At 38.4% G+C, this 21,963-nt stretch overlaps 1 protein-coding gene across 2 annotated transcripts in view; it reads right to left on the bottom strand.

The window, feature by feature from the left end:
- Positions 1 to 3,632: 3,632 nt before the first annotated feature.
- Positions 3,633 to 21,963, bottom strand: part of LOC105029340 (neprilysin) — a 94,825-nt gene continuing 76,494 nt past the window's right edge. For both annotated transcript variants that reach the window (XM_010902657.4, XM_010902659.3), the window contains exons 14-23: positions 20,907 to 21,005; positions 20,700 to 20,777; positions 18,052 to 18,155; positions 17,846 to 17,904; positions 17,469 to 17,588; positions 17,127 to 17,260; positions 16,787 to 16,852; positions 8,136 to 8,231; positions 7,965 to 8,041; positions 3,633 to 7,765 (exon numbers count right to left, since the gene is read on the bottom strand). In XM_010902657.4, the coding sequence (XP_010900959.1) occupies positions 7,666 to 7,765; positions 7,965 to 8,041; positions 8,136 to 8,231; positions 16,787 to 16,852; positions 17,127 to 17,260; positions 17,469 to 17,588; positions 17,846 to 17,904; positions 18,052 to 18,155; positions 20,700 to 20,777; positions 20,907 to 21,005 (933 nt within the window). In that variant the 3' untranslated portion in view covers positions 3,633 to 7,665. The remainder of the gene's footprint in view (positions 7,766 to 7,964; positions 8,042 to 8,135; positions 8,232 to 16,786; positions 16,853 to 17,126; positions 17,261 to 17,468; positions 17,589 to 17,845; positions 17,905 to 18,051; positions 18,156 to 20,699; positions 20,778 to 20,906; positions 21,006 to 21,963) is intronic.

Raw genomic sequence — 21,963 nt, 5'->3', positions numbered from 1 at the left:
GTTATGGAAATTCTTGAACTAATGTACATTTAAGAAATGTCTGCTTTTCTATTACCTGGTATGTAACTCTGTTCTTTGTTTGTGACACACAGCTGCATAATATCAGAGGATTATTAGGTACTCTGACTATCTGTTTATCTGCTTAAATCAATGAGGATATTTTTCCTTTGTTCCTTAGGAATGTGGCCGCTGCAGGGAGAAGGGGCAATTGGTCCTTTGGGTGAACACCTAAGTAAACATTATGGCAGGAAGGATAAGCCCGCCCTTTGGGTAAAACCTGTGTGACATAAGACAGTTGTGTAGCATCATCCCACACCCCTTTTGTAATAATTACTGACTTTTCATGTATCTACCTCAGAGATTCCTCAGAGGATCATTTAGTAAGTTTATGACGCATCTCTCTATTTGCAAATAAACTGCAAATTATGCCAAGAGAATGTTGTCTCTGTACTTACTCCTTTAAGAGTTCCGATAGATGGAATTACCATCACAGAAACCACAGATATCTGCCACCATCTGACCATCTACCCATTTTCTTCCACACAAAGTTTGTCTATCAGTCTAGTGTAAAAGTTCCATACTTATTTGATCTACACACCTTTCCAGCTACCAGCATGTCTTTATAAAAAAAAATAATTAAAAAACCTCCTTCAATGGGCCCTTATTACACAATGGTACATAGTGACCTATATATAATTTAAAGAGTGATACACATCATAAAAAAAAGTTAAGGAGCTCCAGTATATAATTTCTATGATAGAGAACATATCCACCAAACAACTCAAACTTGGTCATAATGACCCAGCAGATTTTTTTTGTGTGTAACTCAACACACACAAAAATGACTCCCACTCTCCAAGCAACACAGCGGGCAGTTTGCCGAGAACATGCTGAGGTGTTGTAATGCTAGCTGTGATGCTAGCTAGCGTAGCCACTAATAGCCCTAAGGGCGTCATAGGGAATGGTGTGGAAACACTGCTCTTGCTGCAGCTTCCATAGGATTGTGGGTGGTGTTAACCTACGGCTAGCTGCCAAACAGCCATAGGAGAACTAGAGAAGGTGGAGAGAGGGAGTGATTTAAAAAGACAGAAGAGAGAGGAAGCAGCTTCAACAATACATTGCTGAAGCTGAATGAAAACAAAGGGTTGAAAAATATGCATTTAGCTTTCAGACACAGAAATGACAGAGCACAGACAGACAAAAATAGGTAGAACGGTGCAAAACACCATTTAAGCTTAGAGGCTGGGAAGTCATAATATATAGAGAAACTGCTATACAGTAGATATGAGTGTTCTTATTTCATTCTCTTTTGACTGTCATAAATTTGCCAACAAATGTACCTATTGTGTCAGGTATCCTAGCCGTTAAAGCGTCTGGCCAGTAACCAAAAGGTTGCTAGATTGAATACCCGAGCTGGCACGGTGAAATATATGATGTTTTTCCATGAGCAAGGCTGTTAATGTTCATCGTGGCAGCTCTCCAAATGGGATGCTTTAGATTAAATGTGGAAACCAAATCTTTTGGAAAAAATTGTCTAGTACTTGCTCTCTTTCAATCTATATCTCTCTTTCTATCTTTGAATTTCTCCTTAAACGATACTGAAACCTCTGTCCTTCTCGGTAAGCCTACTTCTCTACCTCTCAAGTGTCACGTCTCTCTCAGCTTTCTGTATCCTGAGTTGCAACAAATGGGTTTCTAATCAGTTGCGGCCCATCACTGTGTATATTTAATTTGTCATTGGGTGCCATTAAGACACAGCATATAATCTCTCACAGTATGAAAGAGATTATACTGTGAGAGATAATTGACTCTGGGGGAGGCCCCCGCCGCCCCCCGCCAATGTTTGTTGTTTGTCTCTTCTACAACAAATACATTTGGAATTAATTTCATTTCTGGACTGTTGCATTCATTTGGATTTGTGTGAATAGCACTCACTTAAAGTAAACAATGCTCTGGATCATTCCATGTGTACCTATGTGCAGTTTGTTGCAGATGAGAATGCAATCAGGATCAAATTCAACAAAAATTACTTGTTGTCACTATCAGTGTGAGTATTTGAGGAAATTCATGCTGTATCATGCATGCATCCAATACATGTTAAAGATAAGGGCTGTACAGAAGACAAAGGTTATTCCTAAAAGATTTTGATCATGCTTCTGAAACCAAATTTCATTTTCAATGACAAACTGGTCAATAAAAAAATATAAATACTATGAAAATGGTAATAGGCAAAATAATTAAATAAAATAAAATACAACAAGACTTATACAGATATGTTTGGGAGATTCAGCAGGTGCTTTGTAGATACAAAGCTAACTGTGTGGTTAATATGTTTTTGTACAGAGTACAAAGGTTTATGGGTCTTTTGCAATTTAGGCTTGTCATTGGCATAAGCATACTGAAAGGAAATGACAACCAAAGGAAGTATAGGCTTTAAGGTGTGACCAGTCTAAGATATCTGCCTGACCACTGGTTACTATTGGAGTAGGAGATGTTAAGGAGTGAATTGAGGTGGCAGTGGCATTTGCATAAAAAGGACCTGTCAATAAATTTGTTTTAGTGAATCTGTTATGGTGTTGGCAGCATGAGCCAATTTCCCACTGTGTAAAAGTCAGTGATGAGTGTTGAATAGGGTTGCTGGTAATAAAGCAAGTGGCACTGTGGTGAACTGCATCAAAATAATTGAGGAGCTTTTTAGCGGCAAGCCTATAAACTAAATCACATTTACAAGGGTATACTTGGTAACACGGGTGAAGGATGCCTTGTTACAGAACAAGACTGAAGGTGGGTGGTATGGTTATTGAATGAGAGTGAGCAGTCAAGTCATATACCAAGATATATCTGTAGGTGTTGACATTCTAACTCTAATTAATTCAGTGTGAGAATGTTTGGGGAGTAGGCAGGTTAAGGTAGACTCCAACTGAAGAGCACACAATATGTTTTTAAGGTTTCAAGGTGTAGATGTAGGTCAAAAGAGGCATGTTGGATGTTGTTGAAGCAGTAGGGTGATCAACGGATTGTGTGATATCAGATAAACAATTCTCAAACCAGGTAAGACAAATATATTGTTTAGGAGCTTGTTGTGACCAGTGAAAAGTGAAAGGTTAAAGTAATATGCACGTTTTTACAAGTAATTGTGATTTGAATTTCATCTTATGACATTTTGGTGTGAACACTTCTTTTCTGAAGTAGTTATTGGGTAAAGGGACTTTCACACACTGCTGAGCCAGGTCATCTTAACCCACTCAGAGTTAACCAGTGGAGACCCACAGGGGCAGGAGCTTTTATATTATAGGACCTCAATACCAAGTAATAGGCATATGCCAGCATATTTGCCATTACCTCAATGGGATTATTAAAAAAAGCAGAGCTTTGTAAGATCTAAAAGCCACGTTGTCTCAGAAATGAGGGCAAAAGCCAAAGAAAACTCTGATGTTTTCCCTGTCTAACAGGTTTACAGTATGTCCATCCACGTTTTTTCCTTTGAGATGGAGCTTGGGGGCACAACAATCTCATCTCTATGTCTCGGTTCTCTCTCAATTGCTCCCTCATCTGTTTTCAGTCTCCCTCACTATCTATCTTTCTTCGCATTCACATACCATGCACACAATAAGTCAGACACGAACAACATACCACATTGTCCTTAACAATTTATTAATAAAACAGCAATATACTCCTCAAGACTCTCATTATTATTATTATTGTGATTTTTTTCGTTTTGATATAAATTATCTAAATACAGGCAACTGAGGTATATCTGTACATCCATCTACGAGTGAGATTGGTGTACAGTGTGTGTGAAGATGAGATCATACACAGAATGACAGTAAAAAGGTGACCCTTTCAGAAACAGTGGGGCCATACTTGCAAGCTTTTGCTTATACCTAAGGTTTTTATATGTGGTGTAAAATGGCTAGCTGACGCTTTTATCATAGGTCAAAATGAAACATTTAGTCTCTTAGTAGAACCAGGTTAGCATAACATTATATCTGGTAACAGATTCAGTATCAGCTAATTTCACAAAAGAGTCCTTGACAGAACACTACTAATCAAATCAACTATATCGCAACATCCTCAGCCTTGTATGCGAGTACATTAAAAGGATCTAATATTCATACTATAGTCAATATTACATGAATGTGTATACACCTACAGTACATGCAGACTAGTATAGTTTCATACACATTTTTATAATGATTGACTTTGTCACACTATGAATTATTGGACATGTGGAGAGGTAGTTCCTTTAATTGATGTTCCTAAAATTCCTAAAATTATGTTTTTATCAAATTGGATGATATCTACAATGAAACCAGATCAAAGTAGGATGAGCAAAAAATGTAAAAAGGTACAGTTGTTTTAATTTTTGAAGTACTTATTTCCTATGTTAAAAACAAGACTATTGAGGCAGATTTTGTGATACCTCTTATTCTTATACCTGTTTTAAATATACCTCTTTTTGTTGGTAACAGTACATTTTGATCTAACATCACAGATGGCTTGTTGTCATATTGGGATATTTTTTTTTTACATAGATAACTAGCTGGTCTACTGGTGCAAAACTTGCACTTCAGCATATCAGCAATATAGTTTCTCACCATTCATCTATATGCTGTGATTATAGATTTCATATTTAATTCATCTGGTGACAGCTATACTGGCTATCAGGCATCACTGATAAAAGCAGTGATGTGTTGCCCAAAAAACTCCACACAATTGAAATGTATTTAAAAGCAAATGTCAGAAAACATTTCTGCTCTAGGTCTGATTGGGACTTTGACAACAATAAGTTTGTCTAAATCAATTTGCAGTAAACAAAATGTAATTAATGTTTAAGAGAATATATTTTTTTACATGTATTTTATTCTATACAATACCTACCACAGGCTTTGAATATGTTTTAATTTGCCAATTGCTGTTTGAATTGACTAGAATCAGTTGTGACTATTTTCTTTTCAAAAACAATATCTGTTGGTAAGTTTGGATTTTTCAGATGATCATGGGACTGCAAAAAAGCCATTTCAAGAGACACAAATATGAGCTTCATACATATTTTGACTATTTTAACATTGCCTTACAGTCAATATAACCAGATCTCACCCTGGCATTTTCCAAAACAAAGTATTTTCTAACAGTGCTTCTGAGGCTTTCATTGTTTTCATGCTGTTACAATAACAAAACAGTTGGATGAACAAATATTTTGCAAAACCATGATGTGATGTATGACAGGATTGCATATTTCTTGCCATTTTAATGTTGTTTGAGCTGCTTTGGTTATAAGCGAAGCTGCTTGAGATCCCCTCAGTGCCACACAGCTCACTGCGTCCATGTTGCTTGACAGGTGTTTTCAAAGAACTAGCAGTCAAGATAAACTACCCACCCACTCAGCCAGCTATTTCCCTGCCAATTCTGTTTACTTTCATCCTGAAAGTTTGACATAAGAAACTTTTTCAAGATAAAAATTATGAGTGATGTTTAACTAAGAGAAAAAAACGATTTCATTTAGGAATCCAAATGACTGTGCTTAACCTATAAATAAAGATTCCTCCAAGTGCGATTTGAACTCATTGTGATCCTATCCTTTGTACTTCAGAGTAACTTCTTCAACAAACTAAGAAACTACTATGATAAAAATAGTGAAATTGCTACTATACAATGGAGCAACTAATATCAAAATAGTCTTCCTACTTGGTTTTATTTAAGCCTGAAGGACGCTGTGCCCATGATTCCCAAAACAAAATGTTAATTTTGATTAGTCAGATCACAGGACAGTTTTCCACTTACTCTCAGGCCATCTTAAATTAACTTGGGCCTAGAGAAGGTGGCAAAGTTTCTAGATTTTGTTTATATATGGTTTCTCCTTTGCATGGTAGAGTTTTAACTTGTATCAACTTGCATTTGTGGATGCAGCGATGTACTGTTTTCACAGGTTTACATGAGTTGCACATTATTGCATTCTGTTTTTCTTAAAAAATGTATATACAAAAGAAACTTTTTTTTTAAACTTTGTTTAAAGTCAGTGGCCTACAGTCAACGAAACAACATGCAATTTACTGTTTGAGGTCCAGAAGCAACATTAATTTTTGTTGGATGTTTAGAATCTTCCTTTGTTGGACAAGTTGGTCTGTTTGCCAGATGTGCTGTTTGTCCGTGAGCATTTTGGATAACAGTGTCTGACTGGCATCGGTTATCAGCAGGCCTCTGGTTTAAGCAAAAGTTTGCAAGTATACAGCTACAGTCTGTTTAGAGGCACGTTTCGTTACAAAGAAAAGCAATGAATACAGTTTGTTTGATACCACATAGTGCCTGATTTAACAAACACGTTTGCTAGTGAAACTGCTTTTACAGTCAGGAATAAAAGAAAAAAATAATGAAACACAACTCAGTTCAATAAAACCTGAATTGCAGTATTTACACACACCTTTAGAAAATAAGTTCCTTAATGACACCAGTCAAAATCGACTAGGAGATCATGTTTGATTTGTTTTGCTGTGTTTGTGTGTATGAGAAAAAGTGAGACAGGGAGACAGAGAGGGTGAAGAGGGAGAGTGAGAGAAATGGAGAAACAGATGAGAAAGAAAAGCAAGGTTATATATGGCATATTTTTTATCAGAGAAATACTATTTCAGATTGCTGGAAACCACACAGGCTCATGGTAATTAAGATGGCCAATCTTTGGTATAAACTTTCAATGTGTGTGGGGGGGGTGTGTTCAACGTATGTTCAGTTACTAATCTCTTACTCCGCCTCAAACACAAAATAACAGTAGCACTATTGGTTATTTTAGTCTTCTAGAAGTGTAGCACACACACTGACACATGCATGCACACACATACCCCACACACAGAAATACATACATACTAAAAACATGTTACATAACTCTTACATTAAAATATTGTATGTTTGGTGTAACTCAATTCCTGACCAGCTAAGACACCCCAAATGATTCCAAGGCAACAACTTAATTTTGGTTAAATGCTTGTGGACATAAACAGTTGGCACCCATTTTCAAACTACATTTAACTCATGTACACAACAACATTTATGCAATTCTAATTATAATCATTGGTGTACATTCAGTAAAATAAAATTTGATTTTCTTAAATATACAATTAAACAGAATCCCCTAATGTGACTGTATGGATTGGTGTCAGCATAAAGTGTATTCATCTAGAATCTATCAGTATGTAGTATGTATTTTTGTTTATATTGCGGCCCATGTTATAATGTAAAACATTTACAGAGCAACAGTTTATGTGAAAATATTTGCCAGTGATTCAAACTGCTCAAATCTGTCTGTCACATGTTTGTATACAAAAAACATACATAATAAATCATGAAGAGAGAAGTTGTTTTTACATAAAAGTACATTTGCAAACACATACACTTGGCATGATCATATCCAGTGAAAAGCATTGACTTGGCAAATTTGCTGAAAAGTCTGGGAACTGGCTGGAAACAGCTCTCTTTTGTTCCTTAAAGGTGGTTGTTCTGTACTGTCAGTGTAACAGTCTGGGACACCATCCTGCAGTGATCTGGGGAACATCGACCGTAACCATATCCCAGACTAGTGCTCAAACAGTCGGAAAGGGTTTAGGGGGGTTACAAAGAGGAGAATCCCACCTCTGACCCCCCAAAAAGGCGCCGGTTAATGTCAGGCCTGTATCACCAGACTTGGCAGGTCTTCTCAGGCCGCATGTTACTGTTCTTGGGACAGTTGAAGGCCTTGGCAAACTCTGGGAAGTTTTGGAGGGACCCTAGGACCCTATACAGGAAACATTTATGTACAGAATGACTTTGCACTATCAACCTGTCATGCTGCAGGTCTAAATCTGACATTCATTAAGAAATATGACTACAGGGACAGATAAAACTGGTAATTTAAGGAGGTGGAAAAGGAAGGGGTATTGGGCAATTCAGGAGAGGAATGGAACGGAATGATCGAGGAAGGTGAATTTACATACCTGAATTTTCCTGGACTGTGTACATCTACTTTGATGGAGTTTACAGCATGTTCTGGACGATGTGTTCCACACCAGACCTAATAGGGCAATACAAGAGATATTGTGTGACATCCATCTATCCTGTTTGCTACATGTATCCATCTTTCCACTGATCCATCCATCCAGGCTTACCTGGGCAAAGTTGAGAAAGAAGAGTTGTTGATGGTTCAGGGCTATTCCAGGCAGGAGAGGCTCATTCCCATTTTTCTCCACATAGTTTAGGTAGGCCTGAAATCCATACAATCCCACTTCCATAAGAGTACATCACAGGTTTTATTTGACACCCTACTGTACCAGGGGTGTATTTATTCCAACAAACAAAATATTTTTGGTGTCGTAAAGTTTCATCAGAGTTTCTGTAGAGACATAATCAGGTAGGTCCATCCCTGATTTGGATATTTAACACAAAAGAAGGGACAGGCATGTCTAATTATTGTCTGATTTCAAGACCTCATACATAAAATCCCAAAATTTATATGTTTATTTAACCCCTAGTCACTCTGTGGAAGTTACTATCTGTGTTCTGTCAGCATCACACAACCCTGGAGGGCACTCCAAGCATGTAGTGGACAAGAGCTTGTTAGAGATTCACAGAAAAAAAAATTGCTTCTCACATGGTCCTTTTTGGAACCATAATTACCAAAGGATGCAAGTGTTCCTAGGCACCACACATCATGGAGTACCAGGATACAGCACAAAGCCCTGGTATATTGGCCCTGAGATGCCTTATTGGAAATATAAACTGTTTATCACCCTGGATTTGAACCACCTTGTTTATAATACTCTATATACTGTATGACCATGATAAATGATGGTGTCTCCTAAGTCACATATTGTCTTTTGTAAATTAAAGATGACAGATGACAAAATAAGTCTGTGTTTCCCAGTAAATCCCAGCGGTGATTAATTAACAGTAAATTAACACAATTAAAAACAATTAACACAATTATGACAAACAAAATTAAACAGTATTTAAATATGTGTTCTTTATACCAACACATGAAAATTACATCAATCTGCTACCACTTGGTAATTATTTGTTATTTTTGAGTGTCAATTGTTCACTAAATCAGTCAGTGATTCTTAATTCTCTAAGGGTCCCCCAGCTGTTCCAGGGAAAGCTAACTCAATTCAACTTGTCAATCGACTCAACCCACAATGTTTTAGATAATGCAATATGGCTGCTACCACCTAAGCAGAATCCTTTTTTATCAGAATTTCATACTGGGAGAACTAGTATCATTGGTTGAGCCTGCTGCCTGATGAATGGAAATAAATGTAGTCATATTTTTCATGATTTAGCAATTATTGTGGCCTGTTTCGCTGATGCTGGATCACATTAGTGGTGAGCAGTGCTTGACTTGGGCCGGAGCTCTCCGGAGTGGGACAAATTTTGGACAAATACAGTTAGGTCCGGAAATATGTGGACACTGACACAATTTTCGTAATTTTGGCTGGGTACGCCACCACAATGGATTTGAAATGAATCAACCAAAATGTAATTGAAGTGCAGACTTTCAGCTATAATTCAAGGGTTTGACCAAAATACTGTGTGAAACATTTAGAAATTGCAACCATTTTCATACACAGTCCCCTTATTTCAGGGGTTCAAAAGCAAAGCCTTTGGTCATCTTGTATAAACCGCACATTTGAGATCTCCCCAGAGTGGTTTGATGATATTAAGGTGAGGAGATTGTGACGGCCACTCCAGAACCTTCACCTTTTTCTGCTGTAACCACTGGAGGGTCAACGTGGCCTTGTGCTTCGAGTCAATGTCGTTCTGGAAAGTCCAAGAGCGTCCCATGCACAGCTTTCGTGCAGAAGAATGCAAATTGTCTGATTACATGCTGCATTCATCTTGCCATAAACTTTGACAAGATTCCCTGTGCCTTTAGAGCTCACACACCCCCAAAATATCAGTGAACTACCACCATGCTTCACAGTGGGGATGATATTCTGTTCACTATAGGCCTTGTTGACCCCTCTCCAAAGATAACGCTTATGGATGTGACCATAAAGCTCTATTTTGGTCTCGTCACTCTATATTACAGTGTGCCAGAAGCTGTGAGGTGTGTCAAGGTGTTGTCGAGCATATTGTAACAAGGCTTTTTTGTGGTACTGGCACCTTTCTGGCAACTCGACCATGCAGCTAATTTTTGTTCAAGTATTGTTGTATTGTGCTCCTTGAAACAATCACACCGCAATTTTTCCAGAGCAGCCTGTATTTCTCCTGATGTTACCTGTGGGTTTTTCTTTGTATCCCCAACAATTCTTCTGAAATATTTTTTGATGAAATCTTTCTTGGTCTGCCTGACCTTGGCTTGGTATCAAGAGATCCCTGATTTTTCCACTTCTTAATAAGTGATTAAGCAAAATTTCACAAAATCTGCCAGAGTATGCAAACTTATAAGCACAACGGTAATTGGACAAATTAACACAATCATGAATAACATTTTTAATACTTTGTTGAGAATCCTTTGCAGGCAATAACTGCTTGAAATCTGGAACGCATGGATATCACCAAACGCTGGATTTCCTCCTTTGTGATTCTTTGCCAGGCCTTTACTGAAGCGGTCTTCAGTTGTTTGTTCGTGGGTCTTTCTGCCTTAATTTCTGTCTTCAGCAAGTGAAATGCATGCTCGATCAGGTTGAGATAAGGTGATTAACTTTCCACTTGTTTGCCTTAAAAAACTCCTGGGTTGCTTTCACAGTATGTTTTGGGTCATTGTCCATCTTTAAATTGAAGCACCGTCCAGGCAAAAACAGCCGAAATACACTCACCTAAAGGATTATTAGGAACACCATACTAATACTGTGTATGACCCCTTTCGCCTTTAGAACTGCCTTAATTCTACGTGGCATTGATTCAACAAGGTGCTCAAAGCATTCTTTAGAAATGTTGGCCAATATTGATAGGATAGCATCTTGCAGTTGATGGAGATTTGGGGGATGCACATCCACGAAGCTCCCGTTCCATCACATCCCAAAGATGCTCTATTGGGTTGAGATCCGGTGACTGTGGGGGCCATTTCAGTACAGTGAACTCATTGTCATGTTCATGAAACCAATTAACTAAGCCGTATCTAAACAGGATCCAGAAGCACAGGCGTTTTCTCTTGGCCAAGGATCATTTAAAATGGACTGTGGCAAAGTGGAAAAGTGTTCTGTGGTCGGACGAATGAAAATTTGAAGTTCATTTTGGAAAACTGGGACGCCATGTCATCAGGACTAAAGAGGACAAGGACAAACCGTTGTTATCAGCGCTCAGTTCAGAAGCCTGCATTTCTGATGGTATGGGGTTGCATGAGTGCATGTGGCATAGGCAGCCTACACATCTGCAAAGGCACCATCAATGCTGACAGTTATATCCAAGTTCTAGAACAACATATCCTCCCATCCAGACGTTGTCTCTTTCAGGGACGACCTTGCATTTTCCAACATGAAAATGCCAGACCACATACTGCATCAATTACAATGTCATGGCTGCATAGAAGAAGGATCCGGGTACTGAAATGGCTAGCCTGCAGTCCAGATCTTTCACTCATAGAAAACATTTGGTGCATCATAAAGAGGAAGGTGTGACAAAGAAGACCTAAGACAGTTGAGCAGCTAGAAGCCTGTATTAGACAAGAAAGCAACTTGTCTCCTCAGTCCCCAGACGTTTGCAGTCTGTTATAAAAAGAAGAGGGGATGCCACACAATGGTAAACATGGCCTTGTCCCAACTTTTTTGAGATGTGTTGATGCCATGAAATTCAACATCAACTTATTTTTCCCTTAAAGTGATACATTTTCTCAGTTTAAACATTTGATATGTCATCCATGTTGTATTCTGAATGAAATATTGAAATTTGAAACGTCCACATTATTGCATTCTGTTTTTATTCACAATTGTACAGTGTCCCAACTTTTTTGGAATCGGGTTTGTAGCTAGTTTTTTGATATGGCAAATAATTGCTGTTTCTGGTAATTGAAAATTGCTATTAACTACTGGAATTGTGGTTTGCTTACAACCAGGAAATGTTGAAGGCCCATTTCTACCAGTGAAATGCGGAAATGCTCATATTTGCATTGCGTGAGGCAATAGGAAATTTTTATTACACATATGTTAATACCATGTTGATGGACATATTGTATATAGGTAACTAGAGAGTAACATTTTCCTTTAATAATTATGTCAAAAAGGTTTTATGAATCTATCATTTTGAATGTCTCTTTTGAATGTCGCTTTCTATAAAAAGCTATGAGGTGTCAGAGTTATTAGTAACCATTTCTGTTCGTTCCATGCTGACTGAAGCAATTTTGGCTTCAAAGGTGTCTCGTATTAGGCATGTGTGTTTATTTGCATATCCATGCACAACAGAGCTGTAGATGTCTGGTCTTTATTCTAGACCTTGCATTTGAAGTTGGTTGCTGGTGTCTGATAATGCGATGGCCAAAGACGTGACAATGCAACACAGCATGCCCACCATAATGCTGAGAAATCTGAATAATTCAATCAGACATAGCGAAAATATTATGCTACAACACTAGTTAGCATCATAAACAGGATGGCCTAAAAAATACCAAAACCAAATGTCTGTGTTCTGGAAAAAGGAATTGTGGACCAATGAGACAAAAAACGAACTGGCATACCAACTAATTTGTGGCATACCAACAAATAATAAGGTGGATGCACAATAGTGTTATATTTTATATATGTACGGCTGCCACTGGAACTGTGTATTGTTGATGTCTATGGGTCACAGACTTCAGGCAGTCATCAAATGAAAAGGATTTACAAGTACTAAATAAGACAACTTTCCAAATACAGTACATATGGACTGTGCTTTTGTAACATATGCAAAGTAATAGTCACCTTCTGGTTTTAAGACACAGGAAGAATTATTTAGAAAGTATATATGTCTCTAGTTCTTGTTTACTGTCCCTAATGGGACATAAGGGAGACTTTTGACTTTGTCAAAGTCGTGTGTATTGCTAGTTAACTAGCTATAGCTACTGATGTTACTGTTAGCTTGCTAGGTAACAACAGTAAATTACCAGCTAGCTAAACATTTCCTGGTTTCTAGCTTGTTCGTTGGGTAGATAGCTTTTCTTCACAAAAGTGAAGAAAAAAGTCACTTAGTTTGATTATAAGCTATCTGATTGACCAGTCATTCATCCAGGAGTGAGTGATTATGCCTAATCCATAACCCTATAACTGCTCAGTGGCTGTCCACCTGCACTCCAACTATCTGCACTTACATTGCTGCTACTATTTATGAACCCTGCTGCTAAGCTACTTTCACTGTACTGTTTATACCTGACGAATCAAATCCATGTGAAGAAAATGAAATAACATTTTATTTGGTTTGATATAGTATGTGTTTATTAGAGACCAACCAGACCAGTATAACACAAGGCCAGAGAGTCCCCATTTGAATACTTGAATAGTTGGGTGGGGTTAAGGCCTAAGAGGGTGTGAACTACCCTGAATGGGTGTAAACAAAGACCAGCTCTCTGGCAAGTGTGAATCTTTCAAGCCTCTTTTCTCAGAACTAAGTATAGCAGATTATCAACATTTAAAGCAGCATATCTTTCCCATAAATTAATCAAACAGTATTGTATTATATACCATTACAAAGCTCTAAATCTGGACTATACAAAAAAAAGCAAAACTCTAATTTTGCAATAGGACCCCGTTCAGGATTTTTTCCTAATTAATATTTATTTTAGTACTTTGATTAGTCCTTCAAAGTTCCTGTTATTCTGTTTACCTAATGTATTATGCATGACTATAGCTATGTCTCTCATGGTCAGTGTCTTTCCCTTCTCTGTATCCAGGCACATTGTAATGAATGGAATGTCGGCTGAGAGCAAGGCCCCTAGTCTCCATCTATGTGTGGAAGACAAGACCTTGGGCCTAGCAGAAACCCCTAGAAGAAGTCTCCCATTTGGGGAATTTCTTAATAGCAGCATTGGGCTCATGCTCCTTGTATTATAAAGGCGAATAGGACTCTATTCCTTATTGGGAGAGCTGAGTTAGCAAAACCACCTGTAGTATCATGCCACAGATGTCTCCTGAATCTATGTCTGTGTGCAACCTCACATTTCCTAGGTTACATCATGATGGCAACTATTCCATGCATGTGTATTCAGCAAGAACCATTGGCGTCATCTGTACAGTTGGGAAGGAATAGAAATTTGAAACTTGGCAGTGTAAAATCAGAACAACTATCATGACAGTTGTTCTTTGTACTTTTTCTTATTAATTTGTTGTTCTTTTTGTACTTGTTCTTTTTGTCATGATACATGTTCCCATATATATGATTAAACCTGAAATAATTAACTGTTATTTTTTACTGGATAAATGGCCAACACATTCCATTTTCCACAACCGCACTTAACATTTTGAATATGATTCAAAACAAGCCTTTAGGATGTATGAGTCGGTGCTATGAGGGTTAGTTGCTTTACAACTTATCGATTGGGGTAGTCCATAACACCAGACACATCAGATTAATATTTATATCACTACCTCTCCAACTGTATGGGACATTTTCTTAAGTATACATATGGCCTCAGAAACTATGGAGATGTGTACCCTATCCCTTCATTTCCTTGATTCTTCACACGAACCCAAGTTGCCTTGTTGGCAAATCACATTGCTCATTACTCACACACCATGCTCCTGGTGCATGTTTGTAGGTCCAGAGAGCTGGCATGAGGACATTGCAGTAAATACTACTATCACTGGCAGGTGGTAATTTACCCACCAGTCCATCAAATCTCATTCCACTGAACCACAGGTAATAGCACACAGCTCTTAGATTTACACATATCAAATGCAAAAACTAAAAGTGAGAAACAGAGAAAAACATTGGTATGTAGCAACAGGTTAGTAGAATCAATTCCTTGGGTAAATTATTCAGTGTACACAGTATGCATGTTTCTTTAAAAAGGCCCTGAACAGCAAAGAAAAAAAAACATGAAAGATGAAATTCGATTATACTTGGATGAAACCAGATCATGAAACCACACCAAGCAGGTTTATCAGTGTGAAAAATGCTAGACTTACGTTTGACTATATTTGAGTCGAGTGTGTTAGCAAATATACATCGCCTGCCTTCTAGTTCCCCATCATAAATGTTCCCCAACAGCTCACCCTTCTTGAGTGCACCTCGAACTGTCTTGTGCCATAATTTCACACCAGGTTCCCATTATTCAATTAGTTAATGTACCATAATTCCCTGTTGGTTTACCGTACCCATATATAAACCGCATTTGCATGGAGAATTATGACTAAATACTTTGACGCTGTGCCCCGCGGTGCTCTAGGACTCCCAGACCATGTCATGGTCCATCTAATACACACATACAGGCAAAAAATAAAACTTAGCCTGTTGTTTGAAGGTCAAAGATGAGAAGCAGTGAAGCAACCGAGGCTCTGCGTGCGTGTCTGGAATGCACTGATTGAGACATTTTCAGGTCTGCCACTAATGGTCTGGATGAGTACACTGATGCTGTGCCATCATGCATCAGCTTCTGCAAGGACAGCTGCATACCAACACGGACCAGGGTGAGTTACAACAATGACAGACCTTGGTTTACAGCCAAACACAGACAGCTGTGTTCGGAAAAGGAGGAGGCGTTCAGGAGCGGGGACAGAGACAGGTACAGAGAGGCTAAATACAGCTTTGGAAAGGCAGTGAAGGAAGACAAGCGCCTGTATGGAGAGAAACTATAATAATAGTTCTCTACCAACAACTCTGCTTCTGTTTGAAGAGGCCTCAGATTGCCAACTACAAAGTTTAATCCTCCCACTCCATTAAAGGGATAGTTCGTCCAAAATTCATTTTTTCTCAAAGTCCACTCACCAAAAGAGAATCCTGAAGACACATAGAGTCATTTTTTCAAACAATCCATTATTCAGCTCTGTCCCAGTCTGTAATTACCGTTATGAGCATCGTCCAAATTCATGAATGTAAACAGTTCGTACCCTTAATGCAAAGATGAATTGCAAGCACCTACACACACAACCCTCAACTGGACAATTCTTGCATTGAACATTGTTTTTTAGTATATGTTTAGTAATGTATTAATGCTCAGTCTACTGTTTTTATTCTCAGTACACTATGCTTATTTGTTTTTATTTCTTTTGTACAAAATTGCTGCACTAATGAACCAGAACAAATTCATAGTTTGTTGTGGATTGTACTTGTCAATAAAACTCTTTCTGATTCTGATTCAGGGGCGTTATTTCAGCAAAAGGCAAGGTATGGCAATATGACATGACGTCAGGTACCTACTATGCAATTGAAAACTGTTTTAACAGAAATGTAGCTCTCACTCACACATTCACAATGCCTAATATATGTAATGTGTGACTTAGAGAGTGTTGTGGAAAAGCCTTTCATTGTATCTGTTGTGGTGCATATTTCAGCATGACGGACAGAGAGTGGAGGTCTAATTATCATTAGTCATTTATTTAAACTTCACAGAAAATAAAGAAATGAAGTGAATTACATTCTAATTTCTAGTAGGTAATCAAGCGGTGTATGGTTTTTGAAATTAATTCCTTACCAAAGAAAACACCTACAACCACGGACATCAGTTGTACATACTGTCGGGCACTTATTTAAAGTATCTGGGTAAAATGTTTCCATAACCAAATACACAGCGTCGAAAATCATGGAGGAAACACAGAGAGGAAAATTATTTTGTTTGATGTTTTTTCCCAAAAAAATATTATATTAGACAACCACGTGCCCTTGGTGAGTCTCTTTACATCGTGTTCATTCTTACCCTGTATGACTGACGAATCCCTCCGTTGTCTGCAATGTTCTCTCCTAGCGTGTTATTCCCATTGAGCTGCACACACAAAAGGAGGAAGATGATAAACCCTGTAATTTAAAGATCTCTATGTATTTCAGCAGTCCAGATTCCAGGAAAACCATTTCCCACTCTGTGGGCAACAGGCTGTTTTTCTCAGAGGATGAAGAATGCTATTGTTCACAGCAACAATGGGATGGAAGATGAGTGGAATTGATGAGTAAAAAGAGGTGTTTGTTTGTGGAAAAGATAGTCATAAAGGAGAAAGAACAGGAAAGTGGAGCTGATGAAAGGAGTGGAGGGTGAAACATACATTTAGCCCGTTTGCCAGGTCCCAGGAAAAGCTGCCATACTGGTCCACCATGCATTTGGACAGCTCCACAAATTTCTGAGTGGAGCTTGGTGTCCACCAGTCCTTCAAGTCACCATCTTTATCATAGTTACGACCTGGCAACAGGTCAAATAAAGTCTGTTAAGGAGAGCTGATCAGATTGTGGATCTATCATGACAACAACCCTAGTTTAAATGCATTTAAAAAAATTAAACTATTTTAAATAACATACATTTTACACAACTTAGATAATGTGCTAGATTGTGCTAGATGGCTGTTATTTCAATAACTGTCTAATTAAGTCAACAGGAAATATTATTTTACCATTGTCATCGAACCCGTGAGTGATCTCATGTCCAATCACCATGCCAATACCTCCAAAGTTTAGAGACTTGGTCTGGCCCTTTCCAAAGAATGGAGGTTGCAAAATGCCTGCGGGAAACACTGATAGAGGAAAAAAAGAGAGAGAGAAAGGATGTCTGAATGGGAGGTGATAGTGGAGGTGACTGAGCAGGGCTGTGTTCAGTATAGTTTTAAATTCTGGAATGTTCCACTAAGAAAACACTAAATAGAACCAACATGCCTTTCCGATATAAAATATATGTAGAACTAATAATAATGTTTGCTCTATTAATGGGATTTCTATTGTCAATGTTCGAAAACATTTTGCAGCTGAACGTAGCATGAGGTGTCTAGGTTACCTATTTGGTTTTTGCTGGAGGAGTAGAAGGCGTTCACTATGGCTGCTCCTGTTACCCATCTGAGGATGACACAATAAGGTGTTTCACACTAATAGTTCATGGAATAGTTCATCATTAACTAGCAGTTAATAACTACTGTAACTGGATTGCTTTGGGTGCTGTTTTAGCTAGCGCTTAGAATGTGTTTGGGAAAAGGAGAACCTTACTCTTCTTTGTTGACTTTGACCCGAAGCTTTCTCAGACGTTTTTTCTGTACATGCTCAAGGTTCGTAAGAATGTTCTCAAAGTACTCATCTGCAGTGTAGTTCAACTAATACACACACACACACACACACACACACATTGCAATAGTGTCAATGACATATGATGGATTGAACTCCATGGTATGAGGGGCCGTATAAGACATTATTCATTCTGGTGCTCTCACATAAATACATTTGGACAAAACTGAAATGTATTCATACATTTTCAAATACATTTCGGAATAAAAGCGGAAATGTATTTTGAATAAAGTTAAATATATTTATACATATTTAAATACATTTCAGAATAAAAGGTGTAATACATTTTGATACCTGAAATGTATTTTGAATACAGATAAATGTATGTATAAATTTTTAAATACATTAAGTTGAATTAACATACATTCTACATACATTTTGCATTGCAAAAATAAATGTATTTTCCATATGGGGTGAGTTGCCCCCTGGTCTGAAAAGTTGTCTCATTTCACTTTCTGCCGTGCTGTGAACAACGTTAGGTGCCGATGAGCATGTCCTTTGCTGCTCAATGGAAGAAATAGTATCAGAGCATGCTAAAATAGTTCTTAAAACTCCAATGGCTTGCTGCAAAGCGTTCGTCTCATCTCCGTCCATGCTGATCGCGACCTGAACAAGACCCTGCTCGAGTTTCTCTGCCAATCACAGGGTGTGGTTGACAGCCAATCACAGCGCGAGAAATGTTCTGCCATCCGTTTCTACTATACTCCTTCCGTTTCCACTAAACTTTCTCTCACACACACATACATTCTTCTCTCACATACATATATTTTATTTACACATGCATATATTTTCTGCTTATATTCATATATTATTTAAAATAGTGACTGAATGTGCATGAGATCAAAAATGTATGAATATGTACACTCACCTAAAGGATTATTAGGAACACCATACTAATACTGTGTTTGACCCCCTTTGGCCTTCAGAACTGCCTTAAATCTACGTGCTGAAAGCATTCTTTAGAAATGTTGGCCCATATTGATAGGACAGTATCTTGCAGTTGATTGAGATTTGTGGGATGCACATTCAGGGCATAAAACTCCCGTTCCACCACATCCCAAAGATGCTCTATTGGGTTGAGATCTGGTGACTGTGGGGGCCATTTCAGTACAGTGAACTCATTGTCATGTTCAAGAAACCAATTTGAAATGATTCGAGCTTTGTGATAAGGTGCATTATCCTGCTGGAAGTAGCCATCAGAGGATGAATACATGGTGGTCATAAAGGGATGGACATGGTCAGAAACAATGCTCAGGTAGGCCGTGGCATTTAAACGATGCCCAATTGGCACTAAGGGGCCTAAAGTGTGCCAAGAAAACATCCCCCACACCATTACACCACCACCACCAGCCTGCACAGTGGTAACAAGGCATGATGGATCCATGTTCTCATTCTGTTGATGCCAAATTCTGTCTCTACCATCTGAATGTCTCAACAGAAATCAAGACTCATCAGACCAGGCAACATTCTTCCAGTCTTCAACTGTCCAATTTTGGTGAGCTTGTGCAAATTGTAGCCTCTTTTTCCTATTTGTAGTGGAGATGAGTGGTACCCGGTGGGATCTTCTGCTGTTGTAGCCCATCCGCCTCAAGGTTGTGCGTGTTGTGGCTTCACAAATGCTTTGCTGCATACCTCAGTTGTAACGAGTGGTTATTTCAGTCAAAGTTGCTCTTCTATCAGCTTGAATCAGTCGGCCCATTCTCCTTTGACCTCTAGCATCAACAAGGCATTTTGGCCCACAGGACTGCCACATACTGGATGTTTTTCCCTTTTCACACCATTCTTTGTAAACCCTAGAAATGGTTGTGCATGAAAATCCCAGTAACTGAGCAGATTGTGAAATACTCAGACCGGCCCGTCTGGCACCAACAACCATGTCACGCTCAAAATTGCTTAAATCACCTTTCTTTCCCATTCTGACATTCAGTTTGGAGTTCAAGAGATTGTCTTGACCATGACCACACCCCTAAATGCATTGAAGCAACTGCCATGTGATTGGTTGATTAGATAATTGCATTAATGAGAAATTGAACAGGTGTTCCTAATAATCCTTTAGGTGAGTGTATGTTAAATACAGAAATATGAGAGAAAAATGTATTTGTGTGTAAGTTAAAATATAGAAATATAAGAGTAAAATGTATGAATGTGTGAGTTAAAAATATTTTCTTATGAGAAAAAACTGTATGAATGTTAGAGTGAAAATGTATGTATGTGAAAGGAGAATGTATGTATATGAGAGTGAAAATATATGTATGTGAAAGGAGAATGTATATATGTGAGAGTGAAAATATATGCATGTGAAAGGAGAATGTATGTATGTGTGAGAGTGAAAATATATGCATGTGAAAGGAGAATGTATGTATGTGTGAGAGTGAAAATATATGCAAGTGAAAGGAGAAAGTATGTATGTGAGAGTGAAATTATTTGTATGTGAAAGGAGAATGTATGTATGTGAGAGTACCAGAATGAATAATGTCTTATATAGCCCCTCATACCATGTCCATAATACAGTATTACATTCCCTGACCAGATGTATAATCATGCTCTTTCAAGCATACAAAATCAACACTTACGTCTTTATACTCGTTGTTCAGGTAGGTATCATTCTTGATGTTCTCTGAGTAGCCGATCCGCTCACGGATAGCTTGTGCCTACAGAGGATTTTGAAAATTTGAGGATAATGACAAAAACAAAATGGATGGATGGAGCTTGTGATTGCAACAGTTGGAGGCTGTAAAATAGACAGGTAAAACAGGCCAACATGAGATCGACAGCCTCACCTTCTCCTCTGCAGCCTTTTTAGTCTCTGCATCCATCCAATCCAAGTGGTCTAAATTGTCGATGAACACCTCCCGAATTGCGGCAATCATCTCGTCCATCTAACACACACACACATACATGCCCGGACAAACACACACACGTACACACCCCATAAAAATGGTACACAAAGTGGACTTATTTTAAAACAAAATACAAATACACTTCTAACTTATCTTTTCAAACACACTTGGGCACACGCAAACGGTGTAAAAAGTTTGAGAACCACTGATCTATGGTATGCCCATTCTTAAACAATTCCATATGTTAGCTTAATACAAATAACCTTTTACAGACTCAGCTATTAAATGTGATAAGTAACTCAATGCGTATGAGGGCCTTGACTTAACGGCAGATAGAAAATATGTGTGTTTGGAACATGATCTGTGTGAGTATGACGTATGGAGTGGGGACCACAGCATATAAGCCAACAGGTCAAATGAACAGGATTACACACACACACACACTCTCCAATGGCATATGGTGAGGACGAGGGTGTGAAAAGCAGCTACATGTGTCAAGAGTGGGAAGTGGTCCAGGAGGGTGACATGGACTTACAGACTGTCGTGAGCCAGGGAGGGGGTTTGAAGAGCAGCTGTTTGTTTACCTAAGCTGTATTTGCGAGCTATATTAGTCCTAGCTTGGTTTATATTAGTCTTATTCCTATAGGTGGTAACAGCAAGCAGTGGACACAGTGGCTCATTCACTTTTAATGGGTTATTCTACCTATTCAGAGATGTTGGGGTTAGGGTGAACTCAGTGCCGTGAACCCCTCTCACCAAGCGGGCAAAATGTGGGAGAAGCGAATCCCTCTTAGTTTTTGTCAGTTGATGACAAAATGGAAAATGCAGTTAAAATGGGCATGTAGCTAATCCTACAACACCTTGATAATACAGAACCCAATAGAAAATCTTTGGAGGGAGATGAAGTTCCGTATTGCCCAGTGACAGCCCCGAAGCGACTAATGCTAAGTATTGAAATGATGACAGCTATCTAAATGAAACAGATTATGTCGTTAAT

This window comes from Esox lucius, chromosome 1 (assembly GCF_011004845.1).
Source record: "Esox lucius isolate fEsoLuc1 chromosome 1, fEsoLuc1.pri, whole genome shotgun sequence".
In the NCBI taxonomy this organism is placed as follows: Eukaryota; Metazoa; Chordata; class Actinopteri; order Esociformes; family Esocidae; genus Esox; species Esox lucius.
This window is presented reverse-complemented; position numbering and strand designations above follow the sequence as displayed.